The sequence below is a fragment of the Sphaerodactylus townsendi genome, linkage group LG02 (genome assembly GCF_021028975.2).
Source record: "Sphaerodactylus townsendi isolate TG3544 linkage group LG02, MPM_Stown_v2.3, whole genome shotgun sequence".
NCBI classification, from domain to species: Eukaryota; Metazoa; Chordata; class Lepidosauria; order Squamata; family Sphaerodactylidae; genus Sphaerodactylus; species Sphaerodactylus townsendi.
The window spans coordinates 28,766,557-28,785,025 of NC_059426.1; the positions used below are offsets into that span (position 1 = coordinate 28,766,557).

The following is an 18,469-nucleotide window of genomic DNA, read 5'->3' on the forward strand; positions in this document are numbered from 1 at the left end:
TCTTGCAAATTTTGAGGTAATCTCCTCAACCCCGCCCCCCCCCCCTCACAAACTGTCAAGAAATTCTGGTCCAACAATACTTATTCTACTCTAGTTTTAGGGTTAGTATCAGTTCAAGCTGTGGACTAGATTACAGCCTAGTGTGTTAAAACCATTTTTAAACGGTGGCAATATAAACCAGGTTGGGAAGAGATAGTATCTCTCACCAGTTCTGAAGGAGCATTTTTCCCATGTCCATCCTCAGAATTCTTCCTTATTTATGCCCATTTGACACTGAGAAGACCTGTGTCTTTTGCACTGCGCTCAGCAAGCTTTGTTTTGACTGAGGAAGCCATTTTTATTTAACTATTATGCAATGTTCTTTGGATAATTTTGGAGGGTTCATTTCCTTGGCAGGAAACGAATTATATCCTGGATACCTGCTCATCATATCAGTAGAGCTGCCTTCTTCTTCAGTTAAACACTTCTGAGCCCACACGCATTAATTAAGCTACTAAGAGAAGAGAGGAAAACTATGAGCACTTAACCAGAGTTCAGCTGCAGTCTCCATTAAGAAAATGGAGTATCTGTAGTAATAGATTAACAGAGGGCAAAGTACAAAATAACAGATGGCTCTCATTTTTAATAAAGGATGGTGAACACACTTCCCTTGGCTGTAACATTTAATAGTGCATTTTATTTACATAAAACATATAACACACTTTTCTCCTATCAGCGAAATGTACACCAAATAGTACTTCAATTACATGCCAAATTAAAAAATAGATAAAAATTAATCATGGCACGACAACGAATACATAAAACAACTCTATAACACAGGATGAACATTAACGTTTCTGTAGGCCGCCTACGTCAAAGTGCAAAACGTTTTCCAAAATTAGACCTAGTCAGGAGTTACAAGAAATCGTTGGTATTGAAAGTTCCATTGTCCAGAAAAATATTACCCTGAAATTATTTGTGCAGATTGTGCTCTCGTTGACAAGTGTTTGTGTAGGTTTCTTCTTCTTTTTTCTTCTTTTTTCTGATGCTGTTTTCTGAAAACCTTTCATTTTTGTACTGTTATTTTATATAGTACTGATTGGCAGTTTTTTAAAAAAACCCTAAAAGAAGTGAAATGTAAACCATAGGCACCTAAGTAGAAGAAACCCTCATAAATCTTAGGGTTTCTTTAAATGGTCTTGATGCTTTACTGTAATAAGGCAAATGCACTTTAGAGATGACTTTAAAAATATACTTCCGTTGCAGGGAAAGGCTGTTAACGATTCCCTGAATACTAAAGCCGTGGCAATATGTTACAATACCTACTTTATGCCTTTTTTTTTCATTGGTGCTCATGGGGACTAAACATGCAAAACGATGGCAAAATATGGCCCTGAATTTTATAATGGAGGAGAAAATACTGCAATTTCTTTTGTTAGTTTAGAGAACCCCTCTTAATACATTCCTCGGAAATGGCAGAAGTTTTAGTTTACCAACAATTGTATTGTTTCTTTCCAGAGTTGTCTTCTACCCACCCTACCCTCCACCTCTTTAAAGATTTCTGTTATGTACAAGACTTTTTAGTATGTTTCAAAATTGACCAAGTGCATACAAACGTGAGGATCCTCACAGTTATGGTGCCCAGTGACCTCATTCATCTCCTCTGTTGTTTCTCCAACGGCAGGTACATTGTGCGTCAGTTACCTAGGGCATTAGGAATCTGTGTTGCTTACATTAGGAATGGCAATGCAGTAGCAACAAAAGGTGGGCATTCTTAACAAATGACCTTGGAGTGGAGAAAAGGGGAGGGGCTGTCACTGGAAATGTTTAAGCATGGCGTGGCTCTAGGCGATGCGACATCTGCGATAAAGTCCTCTGGTTGTCAATCACACTTAATTGCCGTACGTAACTTCGGACATCCTGATGGTTCTTGTTTGCCAGAGATGCATCAGGGCCTAATGAAACAGAAGTGACGTGCTGTTGGCATTCTTAGTCAAACAGAAATCTGCACAGGCTATATACTGGACTATTTGCCACTAGCAAAATCATCTCTTTTTATTCATTCACACATTTCATTCACAGTCGGCCTTTCTCATTTGGACCCAAGGCAGATCAAAGCAGTAAAAATAAAGCAACGTGAATGTCTCCAAATAGAGAGCCAACCAGTGGTGGGATCCAAACATTTTAGTAACAGGTTCCCATGGTGGTGGGATTCAAACTGTGGCGTAGTGCCAATGGGGCTGGGCATGGCACTGGCGTGGCGGGGCATTCCGGGGGCGGGGCATTCCTGGGCGGGGCTGTGGCAAGGACGCAACCGCTGTGCCGGTCCTTGGGCGGGAAACGAATGCACGCAGGCGCAGGCTGCCATGCATGCCGGTGCACCTCCTGCTAGACTGCTTCAAGTTCTGCGCGCTACTGCTGAGAGGAGGGCGTAACTAAGGCAAAAATCACATGGCAAAATCACCAATTCGTAACCCCCTCTCGGCACACACAAAGAATTAGTAAGCTACTCTCGGGAACCTGTGAGAACCTGCTGGATCCCACCTCTGGAGCCAACCATTAATAAAACTGGATTTCAAAATACATAATAGTGATATAAAATAATATAATGTAGAAACATGCTAAAGTAAATAAATTAATGAAATGGCAATTGAGTCCTCTTTAACGTAACTGCAATATTGACAGTCACACTTCATGATACTAGAGAATTTTCACACGTTATTGGGACTGAGCAGATAACATTTACAATGTCTCAAAACTATATAGCAGTTGCCTTGTAGAAGGACCCCAGGGCACTATAAAGTCAAAAGCTGATGCCGAGGGGTGTAGCCCTATCAGTAACTCTGGGCATTAGAAGAAAATGGAATTTTTTTTTGTCAGGATAATGCAGACATTACAATACTCACTGAAAGGCTGGCTCCGGCAGAATTTCACTGTTTTGATAGTGTTGGAAATCATGCGCTAAAAAGGGGGAAAATAATAATTAAATATATCCAATTGCCCTGACCTGACAGACCTTGAAAGCTAAGAAGGCTTGGGCCTAGTCAGTACTTAGAGGGGAGGCAATCAGGGAAGTCCAGGGTTGCTATGCAGAGGCAGGCAATGGGAAGTCACCTCTGAACATCACTTGTTTGAAAACCCTTAGGGTGCACACATGTGTGTATATAGTTATGTAAGTGGAGCAGCAGTGGCGTAGGAGGTTAAGAGCTCATGTATCTAATCTGGAGGAACCGGGTTTGATTCCCCGCTCTGCCACCTGAGCTGTGGAGGCTTATCTGGGGAATTCAGATTAGCCTGTGCACTCCCACACATTCCAGCTGAGTGACCTTGGGCTAGTCACAGCTTTTCGGAGCTCTCTCAGCCCCACCCACCTCACAGGGTGTTTGTTGTGAGGGGGGAAGGGCAAGGAGATTGTCAGCCCCTTTGAGTCTCCTGCAGGAGAGAAAGGGGGGATATAAATCCAAACTCTTTTTCTTCTATGTGTGTATGTATGTGCAAATAAATAAACACCTGCCAAAAGATATTCTACAGAGGAGAATTCCCAATATTAGTAAAAAGAAGTCTAGTTTATAATCTCATAAGGATGTCAAGTCACGTGATCTTTACATAGCCGATGCCTTCTTTGGGGCTTTTGCCCCTGCTCGGTTTTTTTAGATTCAGTCCGTTTTTCCCTGCATTGCACACAGTACCGTTTGCTGGTTATCGCTTTCCCAGTTTTAATTTTTTTCCATTCTGGTGGTCTGAAGAAACATGGGGAAATGTGCGGGGGCAGGACCATTGAATGATTCTTTGTGCAAGAGAGGGGAAACCCCAATGCAATTAATTAATGCAATTAGTGCTAGGATACCTTTCATAGGGTTAGACTGTGTTTGTCACTTGAAGTCAATTGATATTAATGAGTCGTTTTATATACGTTTTATAAGTTGTGCATACTATGTATTTAGGACGCCCTGAGCTTGACCTTGGTCAAGGGATATAAAGGCGGGATATAAATCCAACTAAATTTCATTATATTAAGAAGCTGAGCTGGAGAAAAACCAGGTGCGGATAAGCCTTGGGATACTAATCAGCAAGTGCCTCTCTTTAGCAATTCCACTTAAAATCTGGATGAGAAACAGATTTGTGGCTTTAGAGTTGATCGTATCATAGTTTTATTAAGGACATTATAAACAATATTCTATTACTACAACTCTTTGCTGTAAGAAAAAAGGGGCAAAAATATTACTAGATTCTGAGAAAATATAAACAACAGATGGCATTAAAGTACCAGGAAGCAACCTGTTGCAATAACAGATCCCCAAATTTAGCTTTCGTGAGTGCCTTCAAACTCTGCTACTTGGAAAGCAGTATGATCCTAAATCACAATCAATCCAAAACAGAACTGAGCATATAAGACAATGGTTTGCTCCGGCTATGCCACCCTAAACAGAATGAAAACCCTTTGAAGTCAGTGGACTTAGAACTCTGAACCGGCCAAAGTCAATGAGCTTAACACTTTGCTTATTGCTGCGCTGAGCCTGCTATGAGCACGCTCACATACATACGCAGCTATCCAAATTCAGACTGCACACAGCCCAGAACTGTGGCAGCAAGCCAGCCCATTATCTCCTAATCCGCTCCTAGACTAGGCTTCAAAACGTTATCAATATTCATATATGCCACACCAAAAAAAAACCTACTAAAGATTTAAAGTCACATCCTTTTTGCATAATCGTTATGTTCCAAAACCGAAATAATGCTTGCCCCCTCTTTTCTCCCCCTTCATCAGGATCAGTGTGTGAACTTCCTTTGTCTGGATCCGTAAAACCTGAAAACCAATATGCACAAATTCCTCTAATCCTCATTTCACACCTCAAGGGTGAAGAGCCTCAGTCAAAAGAACCAGTGGTTGATGGCGCCATTCTAACGGGCCACGGATGGAGGAGTTTGTGTGGCAGAGCCTTCTCAGAATAGCCCACAGATGCTTTCGGCAGGGACCATGGCAGTGATACTCAGGGAAGCATAGCATATGACAAGATTGGCTGCTTTTCCTTCGATGCAAAGGTCTGCTAAACAATGCTCATCTATGTACATGTGCGTCACACCCCTTTTGACAGGAGGCTGTTGGCATTACCTGTGGATGTAGCATTGCTTTGGACAGGTTCCAGTGACGCCTCCCAAGTACCCCCCCCCCCCAGCTCTGAATTCTTGGCCGAGTTGGAGGTACCAACTGTAACAGGATTGCACCCGTGTCTCAGACCAAGCAGAAGGGATAGTCTATGGCTGGGCAGGGAAGCCGCTGTGTGAATACACCATGGCATCGAATAAGGTATGGCCAAGTGGGAAAAGCAGTACTTCTGCATTAAGCTGAATTATACTGAATCAGCCCATCAAGGTCATATTGTCTATCCTAGTGATGGTGAACCTTTTTGAGACCGAGTGCCCAAATTGAAACCCAAACCCCACTTATTTATCACAAAGTGCCAACACAGAAATTTAATCTGAATACTGAGGTTTTAGTTTAGAAAAAAACCGGTTGGCTCCCTCTTCCTCTGCCCCACCCGCTTGAGCAGGGGCCAGCTTGCTGTAGCCTCTAGCAAGTCCCACACACAACTCTGTACCTCTCTAGCATCTCTGCCTCCCCTGTGCCCCCCTCTTGGGCAGCAGCCACCCGGAGCACAGGACCCGGCCCACCAGCCAAGTCCTCCCTGCTCACTGCAATGCATGCACATTGTGCTCAGTGACCCAGGCCAGCTTAGATGTGTGTGTGTGTGTATGGGGTGTGTGATTTTCCACCCCCACATGACGAACTCTGTGTGTGCGTGCCCACAAAGAGGGCTCTGAGTGCCACCTCTGGCACCCGTGCCATAGGTTCGCCATCACTGGTCTATCCAGACTGGCTTTGGCTCTCCAGGATTTCATATCACATAGTACCTGGGCCTTTTCAACTGGAGATGCTGGGGATTGAACCTAGGGTGTTCTGCACTGGCTTTTCCACTGAGCCACAGCCTTGCATGTTTCAGTTTGACAGAACACTTAAAAAAATTCATTCAGATGCTAATTTTAGGGATGCTTTTGACTGTATTTGTATCATTTCTCCCCCCCCCAAAGTCATTTATTTTATTGATTAAAATACAATAAACGCATGTAAAACAATAAATATACAAATTATCAAAAGGAAAAGGCTTACGATATAGGCAATCCTAACTGAATATATGCCCTGAACACATCGGTACAGTAATTTCAGAAATACTTATCTATATATATATTAAGCTAACAGTGTATTTGTTACTGATGCTCTAACGCCAAAACGCCTGGACCGATTGCTTTGAAATTTTCACACAACATCGCATTCTCGTGCGGCTCATACTGTTTCCACACCTCCTGTTGTGTACATGTCACAACTGTGCCAGTTATTGTGTACATGCCACACCTATGACAGTTGGAACCACAGTTCTGTTCCGCAACAGCGCCATCTGCTGGCCGTCAAAGCAACACCCTCTGATAAAAGGGAAACAACCATGCTGCCTTTGAAAACCCTTGCCACCTGGAGTGAAAGGGACAGGGTCTGCCATCTGGACATGGCCCACCCACCCTAGCGGAGGAAGGGGAAAGTGAGGGAGGGCCCGGGGGTTTGCTGGACCAAACACTCTAAAATTTGAACACAACGTAGCTCATGCCTCCCAGCATGTTTTAAGCTACTGACTTAGCTCATGTACCACACCTGTCCCAGGTAAACCATGATAACAAGCTACATTCCGCCCAGTTCTCCCCCCAACACAGGGGAACCAAAAGTCAAGTAGAAACGGATACCCTTCCATACACACATCTCTTAGGGGTGCATTTCAGCCTAACTGTGAGAGGTATTGTGTACATGCCACGCCTGTGACAGTTGGAACCATGGGTTTGTCCCGCAACAGCACCATCTGGTGGACGTCAACAGCAACACACTTCGCCTGAAAGGGAAGGGAGTGAAAGGGACGGTGTCCACCATTTGGACATGGGCCACCCACCCTAGCAGAGGAAGGGGAACGTGAGGGAGGGAGGGGTGGGGTGCCATGCAAGGGAGTGGGAGAGAGGGAGGGGAGTGAGGGGCCCCTTGCCCCTCCCCTCCCTTGCAAGCATTGTGCAATGACACATGTTAGAACCATTCACTATCTCTTTTCTTTCTTTTCCACTTCAACAGACTGAGCCACAGCAACGCGTGGCAGGGTACGCTAGTAATCCATAGAATGACTTCCATTCACAAAATGTTGTTATCTTAGAAAGTAATATCTTATCAATATCAATCTTTTCAATTAATTGGAGAGAAATCTGTGTCCATATTTCCTTTTAAGTAAGCAATCCATGACTGCCAGTTTTCTATATACACTTCTGCCGGTAGTAATCTTGTTTGGTGTTTTCCTTTATCTAGAATGAAAAATTGCTGGACTTTAGCTTTCCAGCCTTCAAGGGAAGGTATTATATCTGTCTTCCACAACTTTGCCAGGTTCAGCCGTTCTGCTATAATTAAATGAAACAATAAGTGTGCTTGTGATTGTTTGAACTGTTCTCTGCCATGCATGGGCCTAGAAGGTAAGTTAAGAGTGATTTACTGAATTTTAAATTCATTATTTTCCCTATTTCTTGATGTATTAAGGACCAGTATTTTTGTATTTTTGGACAGCTCCACCACAGGATCAAGAATGTGGCATATAAAGGTGCTGAATAAACAAAAGCATTTCAATAGGTTTTCTCACGCTTGCATGCAAATATGCACCTCCCCTTCTTCTTAGAAGAGCTCTGCCTTCTTACTGTAGCCAGCCTGTCTCCCTAATAGTAGATGTGCCAAATACTACTTGAGTGCTTAGAACTTCCTGCAAGGCCCACAGGCCTTATGGGTGAGTATGTAAATAGGGCAACGCAAACAAGTTTACAAAAATGCTGAGGGAAAGCAAAAAAAGGAAAGCAAAGCTGGGTTGGCCAGAGGCCAAAGGCAAGTCCTCCCAAGGAGCAGAAGAGGTGTTCAATTTATATGTAGAGAAGACCACTTCAGACAGCAGGCCTGCAGGTGGATCAGATGATATCCCCCTGGTCATAAAAGTGTATGTAAGAGAGAAAGATTAAGCTAGATTTAAGTTTAGTAGCACCTTAGAGACCAACAAGTGTTTTTGGTTGCAAGCTTTCAAGATTCAAAAATCCTTTTGTCTGATGAGGGATGCTTTGATTCTCTAAAGCTCACCCACCCCCCACCCCCCAATCTTGTTGGTCTGTAAGATGCTACTGGACGCAAATCAAGGTGTTCTGCTGCAGGCCAATACAGCTATCATCTGAATCGGTGTTCTCTGTATGCTGAACACACACGTAGCCACCCAGGAACCTTATTAGTGCCACACAGATGAAAATGTTTGCTGCTTATTGATCTCGGGCCAGTGAGAGGGGCAACCCAGCAGAGGGAGTTCTCCCAGGCGACTGATGACTGTTCTGGTGCAATTCTGAGTGGATTCCAGGCAGCTAGCTAAGGACTAGGGCAGTGGTTCTCAACCTTCCTAATGCCGTGACCCTTTAATACAGTTCCTCATGTTGTGGTGACCCCCAACCCTAGCATTTATCCATTTTACAGATGGAGAACACTGATGCAGAGAGTCTTAGGTGACCCCTGTGAAAGGGTTGTTTGACCCCCCAAAGGGGTCGCGACCCACAGGTTGAGAACCACTGGACTAGGGGGAGGGACAAGGGAGGGAGCCTACGTGGTCTTCCCTGGCCAGTGAAGAGCGACTCTGGTTGGGGTGTGCCTCACTGCCTGGCTTCAAGGCAAATCCTTGTTTTGATTTTGCTTCTCCCAGTTGCAAACTGAACCTGTAAGGCTGTGAATACTTTCATGTCAATTTCTTTTTCCCTTGGGCTGAATGTTTCCTGCTACATGAAGGCAATTTGGAATATTAGTTTCACATCAATTGCATACAAAGGGCTTTGTGACCAACTGCAGCCTTTTCTTTTTTTAGTTATTATTTTTCAGGTGCCATAGAAGAACTTCCATTCATTTCATTTCATTAAGAGTTTTATTTGGGGGGGGGGGGCATCCAGAGCAGTGGAGGGGATAGTATGGGTAGAGATGGAGAGTACCCCCTGTCCCTAGGCAAATACGCCACTGCCTCATGGCTAATGGCTTCTCCCCCAGAACAAAGAAGATAGGGTAACTTTATAACTTTAGATCTATGTGTTCCTGAGTGCGTAGGCAGAGGTGGTCAAGCTGACCAATGGTTAAACATCAGACCAGGTCATAAAACTGTCATTTGAGGGTCAAACACAGCCAAGACTAACTCTCCTGACCCCGGACACAGTGATTCTTCAAATATATGGGGGTTGTAGTGGGAAAGTGATCAATGGCGGGGTGGGGGGAGAGAAATACAACATGCCACCCACTTTGGAAACAACTGCAGGGGAATGGGGGGGGGCGGTAGAAAGGAATTCAGCAGATTGTGCTGGGTGTTTATGAGTGAGTGCCTTGCCACAACATAAAAGCAGGAACAGACAATCACAGCAGGGTACACACACACACACACACACACACACACACACACACACACACACACACACACACACACACACACACACACACACAAAACAGACCTTCTTTTCCCCACTGCTGCCCTTTCGAGGACTACTGGGGCATCAGAAGGTGGGGTTATCAGCCCTATGTGCTGCTTGGGTGCCAGGTTGAGTGCCCCCTAACCATTAGTGGCAGGAAGGACTGGCATCAGCATATCCTGTCCATAATGTATGCACGTTAGTCTCCCTGAGCCCAACACTGGCTGGGGTATCAAATGAATGAATGAATGAATGAATGAATGAATGAATGAATGAATGAATGAATGAATGAATGAATGAATGTGGGCTTGGGCAGGGTCAACTGCAATTCACTGCCTGCCTCATCTGCTGCCTGCCTGTCTGCCTGCTCTTTCCCCACCAGCTTGCTTGCAAGTTGCAAGCACTCTGCCATCCATGCCTCCTAGTGTATGCATTGCCCAGTATTGTCAGGGAATGGGTATCTGGGTGGTGCAGGCATCTGTGAGTACAGGTGGGGAGAGGACTTGTGAGAGGCTGGGGGAAGGAGATGCTGTAGGTGTTCTTCCCCTGGCACCTGTCTGATGCAAGCCCTGTTTACAAGTTACAATGAACTCACATGCAGTCCGTTTGCAAGGTACACTCGATTGCTCCTTGCACGTGCATCAAGTAATTTTCATGATTTAAAACCCCACACTTATCCAGGTTTCCGTGCTCACACACACACCCTCGCCTGCCTTCCTCTTTCACTTGCTGTCTGTGTCCAGCTCTCTTTCTAAATTGCTCTCCTTCGCTGGCTCTTGGCTCCTTTATTTATTTATTTAAATAAATAAGTGCAATGCAAGTGCACCACTCTCAGCCTGGCCCAATTTGTTGAACTCTTCCCAGGCCTGGAAGCAGCTCATCCAGTGGCTGGCTCAATGCTCTTGAGCATCCTAGTCTCTGGCTCTTGAGCATCCTAGTCTCTACACCAGAGGCAAGACAGAGTTCCAGCAGTGCTTCAAGGCTTCTGAAGCACTGTATTACTGTGGAAGGAAGGCGTCTGAACAGAGCGTGCTCTTCCCATAGCAGCAGCAGCAGGCTGTGGCCGAGGTCTAAATGACAGAGTGTATGTAGGAAATTAGTGTTAGAGGAGGCGGGGCTGTGGCTCAACGGTATAGCATTTGTTTTGGCATGCCGAAGCCCCATGTTCAAGTCCTAGCATCTCTAATTAAAGGATTAGGTAAAGATCTCTCCCTGAGACCCAAAAGAGTTGCTGCCGGTCTGAGTAGACAGTAGAGAAGAGCAAGTGTCCATTATTTTGGATTGTGTTTTCTACATCAGCTCCTTCGGATTTTGGTTTCCCCTCTAGTGAATTTTTATCCCTCCCTTCCTCCAAGGAGTTCAGGGTGGTGTGTGTGGTTTTCCTCTCTTCCACTCTTCTCTCAGAAACCACCCTATGAAATAGATTAGACTGCATAGGTGTCAAACTCGCGGCCCTCCAGATGTCATGGACTACAGTTCCCATCACCCCCTGCCAGCATGATGCTGGCAGGGGGTGATGGAAACTGTAGTACATAACATCTGGAGGGCCGCAAGTTTGACACCTGTGGATTAGAGTGTACGAGGAGCTCAGAATCACCCAGTGAGCAACACGATAGAGAGAGAATTTGAATCTAGGTCCCTCAGATTCTAGTGTGACCTTCTAGTCCAGTGATGGCGAACCTTTTCGAGACCGAGTGCCCAAATTGCAACCCAAAACCCACTTATTTATCGCAAAGTACCAACACAGCAGTTTAACCTGAATACTGAGGTTTTAGTTTAGAAAAAACAGTTGGCTCTGAGGAGCGCATTACTCAGGAGTAAGCTTGTGAAGCAACCGTGCAACACTTCAAATGGGTGAATCACGACTCTAGAAGGGTTTACTCAGAAGCAACTCCCATTGCCAGCAACCAGGTAAAGGATCACGCTTTAGTTCTTCCCGTGAAAATCAGTGGGGTTTAACAGCGCTTAACAGGGTTACCAACACTGATTCCCCAACGCTAGATCTTAGGTTTAATGCTAATAATCTCCCTGAAATAATTACACTATTATCACACTGGGGGCCTGGCAGGAGAGGGGGTGTGGGGGGAGAGGGAAGTAAAACTTTCGCTTTCTGAAACCCAATAACCCCCCCCACCACAAAATAGAAGTAAAAAGGCAGTCAAGGAAGGAATCCTAAGCAACAATGCAGTGCAAGGGGTGGGATAACTTCAGGAAAGCTAAATTGGTGGAGCAGCCATCAGATCTGCATTTTTCTTTCACATGTCATCACAGCACTTGACTTCCCACAAAAATGCAACAGGAACAGAAAAATAAAAGCAGTTCTAGCAAAGACCTTGGTGTGCTTTTAAAAAAATCCTAAATGCATCTCGGTTCCTCCACCCTAGGCTTGATCTGCCCAGGGTCTGAGCATTTCCCTGGTGTTTGGAAAGGCACATGTTTTGTTTGTGCAACCCCTCAAGCAGCAGCAGCCAGCCTGCTCCAGTCTCCAGCAGATCCTGCGTGCACCCGCCGCTCTGCCCTGCACTGCTCCAGCACCTCCGCCCCACCCCTCTGCCTCCGCCCCACCCGCTCGAGCAGGGGCCAGCCTGCTCTAGCCTCCAACAAGTCCTGCGCACACCACTCTGCACCTCTGTAGCATCTCCGCCTCCTCTGCCCCCCCCCCCCCCGGGCAGCAGCCACCCGGAGCACAGGCACCAGGCCTGCCAGCCGAGTCCTCCCTGCTTGCCGTGGTGCACACATGTCGTGCCCAGCGGCCCAGGCCAGCCTAGATGTGTGTGTGTGGGTGGGTGGGGGTGATTTTCTGCCTCCCCCACATGATGAACTCTGTGTGTGCGTGCCCACAGAGAGGGCTCTGAGTGCCACCTCTGGCACACGTGCCATAGGTTCGCCACCACTGTTCTAGCCTCTACACTAAACTGGCAGGTTTTATAGAATTCTGGAAATTATGTCACCTTTTCAGTCCATCAATTAATTCATACATCAGACTCGCCTTGGTGACTCAATAAATAATGTATACGGTAAATGTAAGGGAAACCCCAAAATTTAGGTTCATATTTTTATGTGTCCTTTACTTCTCTGAGTTGTGAGAGGATCCAGTGCTTATAGGGAGGAAAAAGAAGAAGAGTTGGATTTATATCCCCTCTTTTTCTCCTATAGGAGACTCAAAGGGGCTTACAAACTCCTTTCCCTTCCCTCCTCACAACAAACACCCTGTGAGGTAAGTGGGGCTGAGAGAGCTCAGAAGAACTGTGACTAGCCCAAGGTCACCCAGCTGGCGTGTGTTGGAGTGTACAGGCTAATATGAATTTCCCAGATAAACGTCGACAGCTCAGGTGGCAGAGCGGGGAATCAAACTCGGTTCCTCCAGATTAGAGTATACCTGCTCTTAACCACTACACTACTGCTGCAGGAAGGATCACAGGAGGTATGTTAGTAATGAAAGGTTGATTTCCACGCAGTCGCTTTGAATTAAAAATATTTCTGCCCAAAACCATCACAAGTTCCACTCAGCGGATGGGAAGTTCTGCTCAGTGGTGGGAAAAATTAGAGGGAACATAGTTCAGAATCAAGATCAGGCTAGAATCCTTTCCTCCTGTCATTTAGTTTTTTGTCTTCAAAAATTCTTTCTAAATGGAGAGTATTGAAATCATGTCAGTATCCACATGAGGTACAGGTTTACCATCTCACCTGTGCCTGGTGAGAAATGGGCATCACGCAGAAGATCTTTATCACCAGTAAGTAAAAAAACCAAAGATTGCCGAATCTGTCATCAAATGTAGACAATCCTTTCAAGATTAAAAAATGCTGCTGCCTGATCAACATTCCATATCAAACCCATTTGCCAAATTAAAATAGCTTTTAAATGAGTCTTACAGCGGCATGAGCTGCCACTAGTTTTGACATTAGATCACGCTCGCTTGGCATGTAGGATGTTGCCCTCTAGAGGCTGACTGGGGAATAATTTTCACTTAAATCAACAGTTCGAAGGGGGGAAAAAGAAGAAATCGAAATATACATCCTCTTAACTGATGGGTATCGAGAAAACCTGTTTTCTAAGGAAGTGGGGAGATCAATAATTGCCTAACCACTGGAAACAAAAGAGATACCTGCCAGCAAAATTGGTGACTGAGAAAAAAAATAATAACAGAGAGATAAATAATAGTTTTATGAGAGATTCTGGTACAGCTTCACTTGTCAATGTGACACAAAACTAACAGGACTACAAACAGGTTTTCCTGGACTGATAAAATTAAATTATGAGCTCATTTCTGATCTCAGAGTTACAAGTGCATTGGAATCCGAAGCCCTTTGCAACTTTGAACCGATTGCCATTCTGAAAGCTCCCGGCCTGTTCTGTGGCACCCAACCTCCATGACCGTGTATGTAGACTGAATTCACACATGCCCTTCAGCCTCTTATCTGTTGTTTGTGTGAAAAGAATGGCACTTTTCAAAGTTTCAGGTTTCTGAATGATGGGTAGCCATGTAAGGTTGACATTCCAATGCTTCCTATGTTTTACAGTGTAGGTAATACTTTAAAAAAAACATATCCAAAACCAACCTAAAAATTCAACAGGTTGTGGATACCTCACAGAGCTGAGTCTTCACAAGTACATCACAACATTTTCCTTTGGAATATATGATACCTACCATTTTTTCAAAGTTTACTAGACTGTCGATGAATGTCTTGTTCCCGTCATGAGTAAATGTCATGTCTACAACATAAATAAAAGCAGAGCCAGTATAACTGTCAGTAATAAAGCAGTGGCATTAAATGAAAGACACTTAGAACACGCTCACCGTTTCTCAGTTCCGGTACCCGGTTAGACTCCACTCGCACATAAAAATCAGTAGAATTTAATTATGTTTATAGAGATATAAAAATTAAAAGAGTTTTCCCCACCTGTATTCATCACAGATACTTAGACTGATGAAATACCCTTGTCCCTTTCTGCTTCCGTGGTTTGTTAAAAGGAAATCATCAGTGTAATCCGAAACGGAGTTATATCCTTCTGGGTCCATTGATTTTCATGGACTCAAAAACTATAATTCTGCTCAGGATTACACTGTGAACATCCTATTTGTCATGTTTCATGAGAAGGGTGACAAATTGAGCTCACTGCACTGAACTTGCTGCGCAGGTTACCTTTTATAAGCAAAGGCATAAATGGAATGACGGGAGGCTCCAGCTTAGCCACGGTAAGTCTGTAGGACCGATGGTTTCTTGAAGGATCCTGAGAAAAGAAGACATGCTCAGATGCTTGTATTTACAAACAATAATTGTTATTGTCGAAGGCTTTCACGGCTGGATTCAACTGGTTTTGGTGGGTTTTCCGGGCTGTGTGGCCGTGGTCTGGTAGATCTTGTTCCCAACGTTTCGCCTGCATCTGTAGCTGGCATCTTCAGAGGTGTATCACAGAGAAAAGTCTGTCACACTGTGTCTAGTGAGAAGGGTGTGTAGTGTCTCTTCTCACTAGACACAGTGTGTAGCAGACTTTTCTCTGTGATACACCTCTGAAGATGCCAGCCACAGATGCAGGCAAAATGTTAGGAACAAGATCTACCGGACCACGGCCACACAGCCCAGAAAACCCACCACAACCAATAATTGTTATGTTACATTGCAATGTTACCTAGGTCTGACTTTCAGAAAAGATTTCCTTAAAAATAAAGACAGCCACAACTGACTTCATAATTAGCCTGCCTGTTCGGCCTAAGTTACAGGTTCTCTAATTACAATGTCATTATTTCTGTCTTCTCTCACAGGGAAAAGCCACAGGTGTGGTGTCAAACAACGAGCATGTCTGAACAGAATTCTCTCAGTTTTTTTTCTTCTGGGTTTCTGCTGAATCATCTCCTGTAAAGCTGTAAAACCAGACCACTGTAACAATAATGCATGATAAAATCTAAAGCCAGGGACAATCAAGCAGAGATATAAAGGGACGATATAGTTTTCTAAATTTCCCAGAGTGACTTTAAGTGGGACACACATTTTCTCAGAATAGGCTCCCTGAGAGCATAATTTATTAGTCATACATGCCTGTTCTATCAGCACTATAATAGGATCATAAACTCCTTAAAGTCAAACAAGGACATATAAAATGTTGAAAACAGAGGAATTCAGATCAGGTAGTCAGAAACAGAAGGGATCCACAAGACTGTTGACATTTACCATTAAGCTTTCAAACTCGGCATAGATCTTCTTGAATTTACTTGGGAGTTTCTGCCAATAAAAAAATAATAATTAGAAATCTCATGTCAGGTCCAAGTTGATTTGCCCCTGCCCCTGTCCCCACCCCCCGCCCCCCAATATGCACTGCCCCAAGTGCATGATTCTCTCTTTGTATCAGCCGTGTTCGTGGAGTGCTGCACATGCATGGCCATACACAAGGGTAGACTTAATTGTCACCACACTTTTTTAAAATACAGCCTTGAGATGGAAGAGACTGTTCTCTTTTCTACCCTGTTTATAATAATGCAGCAAAGAAAAATACAGTAAGTCTCCTAGCAACCAGATTATAAATAGAGAGCCACAACGCTTGAAACAGATTTGGATCCAAACCTGGGGGAAAAAACCTACCCAGTGTGGATATTTTCCTCTTGGTCCTCAGAAAGTTGTATGGCAAAGGAACCTATTTTACAATCTGGGTTCTCCAAACTGTTTTCTGGTGTGTTCTATTTTTCGATGCGTTTTTATTTAATAAAATAAATAAGTAACCTTGAAGTCTGAGCAAGCTGGCTGCATTTGTTTATAGAAAATCACTGCACACATTCTGGACTTGTTTTGCAACCATGAATCCTAACTGAATCGTGCATTTTTATTCCAGTCTCTCTCCAAGCAGTTCAAGGCAGCACAAATACTATCCCAGCGTGGTTAAGTGTAGTGGTTAAGAGTAGTGGACTCTAATCTGGAGAACAGGGTTTGATTCCCCACTCTTCCACATGACCAGTGGACTCTAATCTGGAGAACAGGGTTTGATTCCCCACTCTTCCACATGACCAGTGGACTCTAATCTGGAGAACAGGGTTTGATTCCCCACTCTTCCACATGACCAGTGGACTCTTATCTGGAGAACAGGGTTTGATTCCCCACTCTTCCACATGACCAGTGGACTCTAATCTGGAGAACAGGGTTTGATTCCCCACTCTTCCACATGACCAGTGGACTCTTATCTGGAGAACAGGGTTTGATTCCCCACTCTTCCACAATATCTGGTGAATGGGATTTGTTTCCCTGCTCCTTCAGAAAAACCCTGCTGCATGATCTTGGGATAGTCTCAGTTCTCTCAGAACTCTCTCAACCCCGTCTTCAGAGAGGAAGGGAGAAGAGTTTGTAACTTGCTTTGAGACTCCTTACGATTGAGAAAAGAAGGGTATACATCCAAACTCTTCTTTTTTAAAGTTGGTCTTTCCAACAAGGGACAGGATGAGAGTGACTGGTTCACGGACACCTCTGCGAGCTTTACGGAACAACAAGAGCCTGAACTTGGGTCTTTCAGATCTGAATGTGCTGCTTGAGCAGCTGGCCTCTGCTGGCCCACTAGCCCTCTGGCCTGGGTTAGAATTACTGGAATATTTATGCTGGTAGCCAATAAACCTCTAATCATCCAAAGGTTTTTACAGTGCAGTCCTAAGCTGAGATGGGAGTGGAAAGTGCTGCCAAATTGCTGCCAACATTTAGTGACTCTCTAGAGTTTTCAAGGCAAGAGACAAACAGGAGTGGCATGCCATTGCCTGCCTCGGCACAGTGACCCAAACTTCCTTGGTGGTCTCCCATCCAAGTGATAACCAAGGCTGACCCTGATTAGCTTCTGAGAGCTGACAAGCTCGGAACATCCAGGACCATGCAAGTCAAGGCAGGCCAAGCCACTGATTTCAGTGGACAGAAAAATATAGCTTTGCTCAGGATTCCACTGTTAGATGTGTTCTTCTCCAGTGCCATCCCATAATGTCAGACTGCTTCTGAAACAGAGGCGTAGCTGGCCCAAACTGTGCCCGGTGCGCATATTTTCTGCACACACCCCGCACTCCCCTCCGCTGCGCCCCCTTCCCACACTTACCTTAGTTCCTTTCCTTTCCGAGAACTTTTTCAGGCTGCAAAAGGCCTGTTCTCAGTAAAAACAGCCTGATGGAAACTATACTTCCCAGGAGACATTGTGAGCCCCAAGGTCTCCTGGGAACTGTAGTTCCTCAGGCAGTTTTTATTGTGAACAGGCCTTTTGCAGCCTGAAAAAGTTCTCAAAAAGGAAAGGAACTGAAGTAAGTGTGGGAAGGGGGCGCCGCAGGAGGGGTGCTGCGGGGGGGGTGCCACGGAGGGGGCGGGGGAAAGGGGAGGGGCCTGGGGCGATTTTCTGCTTCCCCCAGGCGTGCACCCAGTGCACGGCGCACCCCCATCCCCTTGTAGCTTTGCCACTGCTCTGAAACTGAGAGGAATTTCAAAACCAGTCTGTGTTGTGCTAGGTGGTAAATGTGTATCAGCCAACCAAAGGAGAAAATGTCAAGTGTTCCAGAGAGTTCAAGTAAACCCCTCACAGGAGCATAAATTCCAGCTAGATCTATAAATTCTCCAAACAAAACAGCAACTGAGGTAATGGACCAAATCCAATTCAATAACCGTAAGCTTCTAGTGTGATCCTATGCAGTGTTAATCCGGCCCAAATCTGATGAAGCTGATATGCTTAGACTTGAGCAGTGCTGCATTTGATTGCACTGCTACTAACTAGCGGGCACTTACCTCCCATGTCAGGGCGAGGCGGCTCACGGCAACGTTGCTCAGCCCCATGATTATAGCAAAAAAAGAATTCAAGTTTTTGTATTCCTTGCAGCTGAAACAGAAGAGATGGGCAGTTAGCGGAAAGGAGAAAGAAATCGAGAAAGAAGAAAAATAACAGAAGGAATTTATTTGGCAAAAAAACCCTAGACTTGCGCACGCTCATAAAAGT

General features: G+C 44.8%; 1 protein-coding gene across 4 annotated transcripts in view; it reads right to left on the reverse strand.

Moving 5' to 3' along the window:
- Nucleotides 1-595: 595 nt before the first annotated feature.
- Nucleotides 596-18,469, reverse strand: part of RAPGEF4 (Rap guanine nucleotide exchange factor 4) — a 206,971-nt gene continuing 189,097 nt past the window's right edge. For all 4 annotated transcript variants that reach the window (XM_048484158.1, XM_048484159.1, XM_048484161.1 and 1 more), the window contains 6 exons: nt 18,262-18,352; nt 15,700-15,750; nt 14,674-14,761; nt 14,178-14,242; nt 2,886-2,940; nt 596-1,934 (listed from right to left, as the gene is read on the reverse strand). In XM_048484158.1, coding sequence (XP_048340115.1) covers nt 1,807-1,934; nt 2,886-2,940; nt 14,178-14,242; nt 14,674-14,761; nt 15,700-15,750; nt 18,262-18,352 — 478 coding nt within the window. In that variant the 3' untranslated portion in view covers nt 596-1,806. The remainder of the gene's footprint in view (nt 1,935-2,885; nt 2,941-14,177; nt 14,243-14,673; nt 14,762-15,699; nt 15,751-18,261; nt 18,353-18,469) is intronic.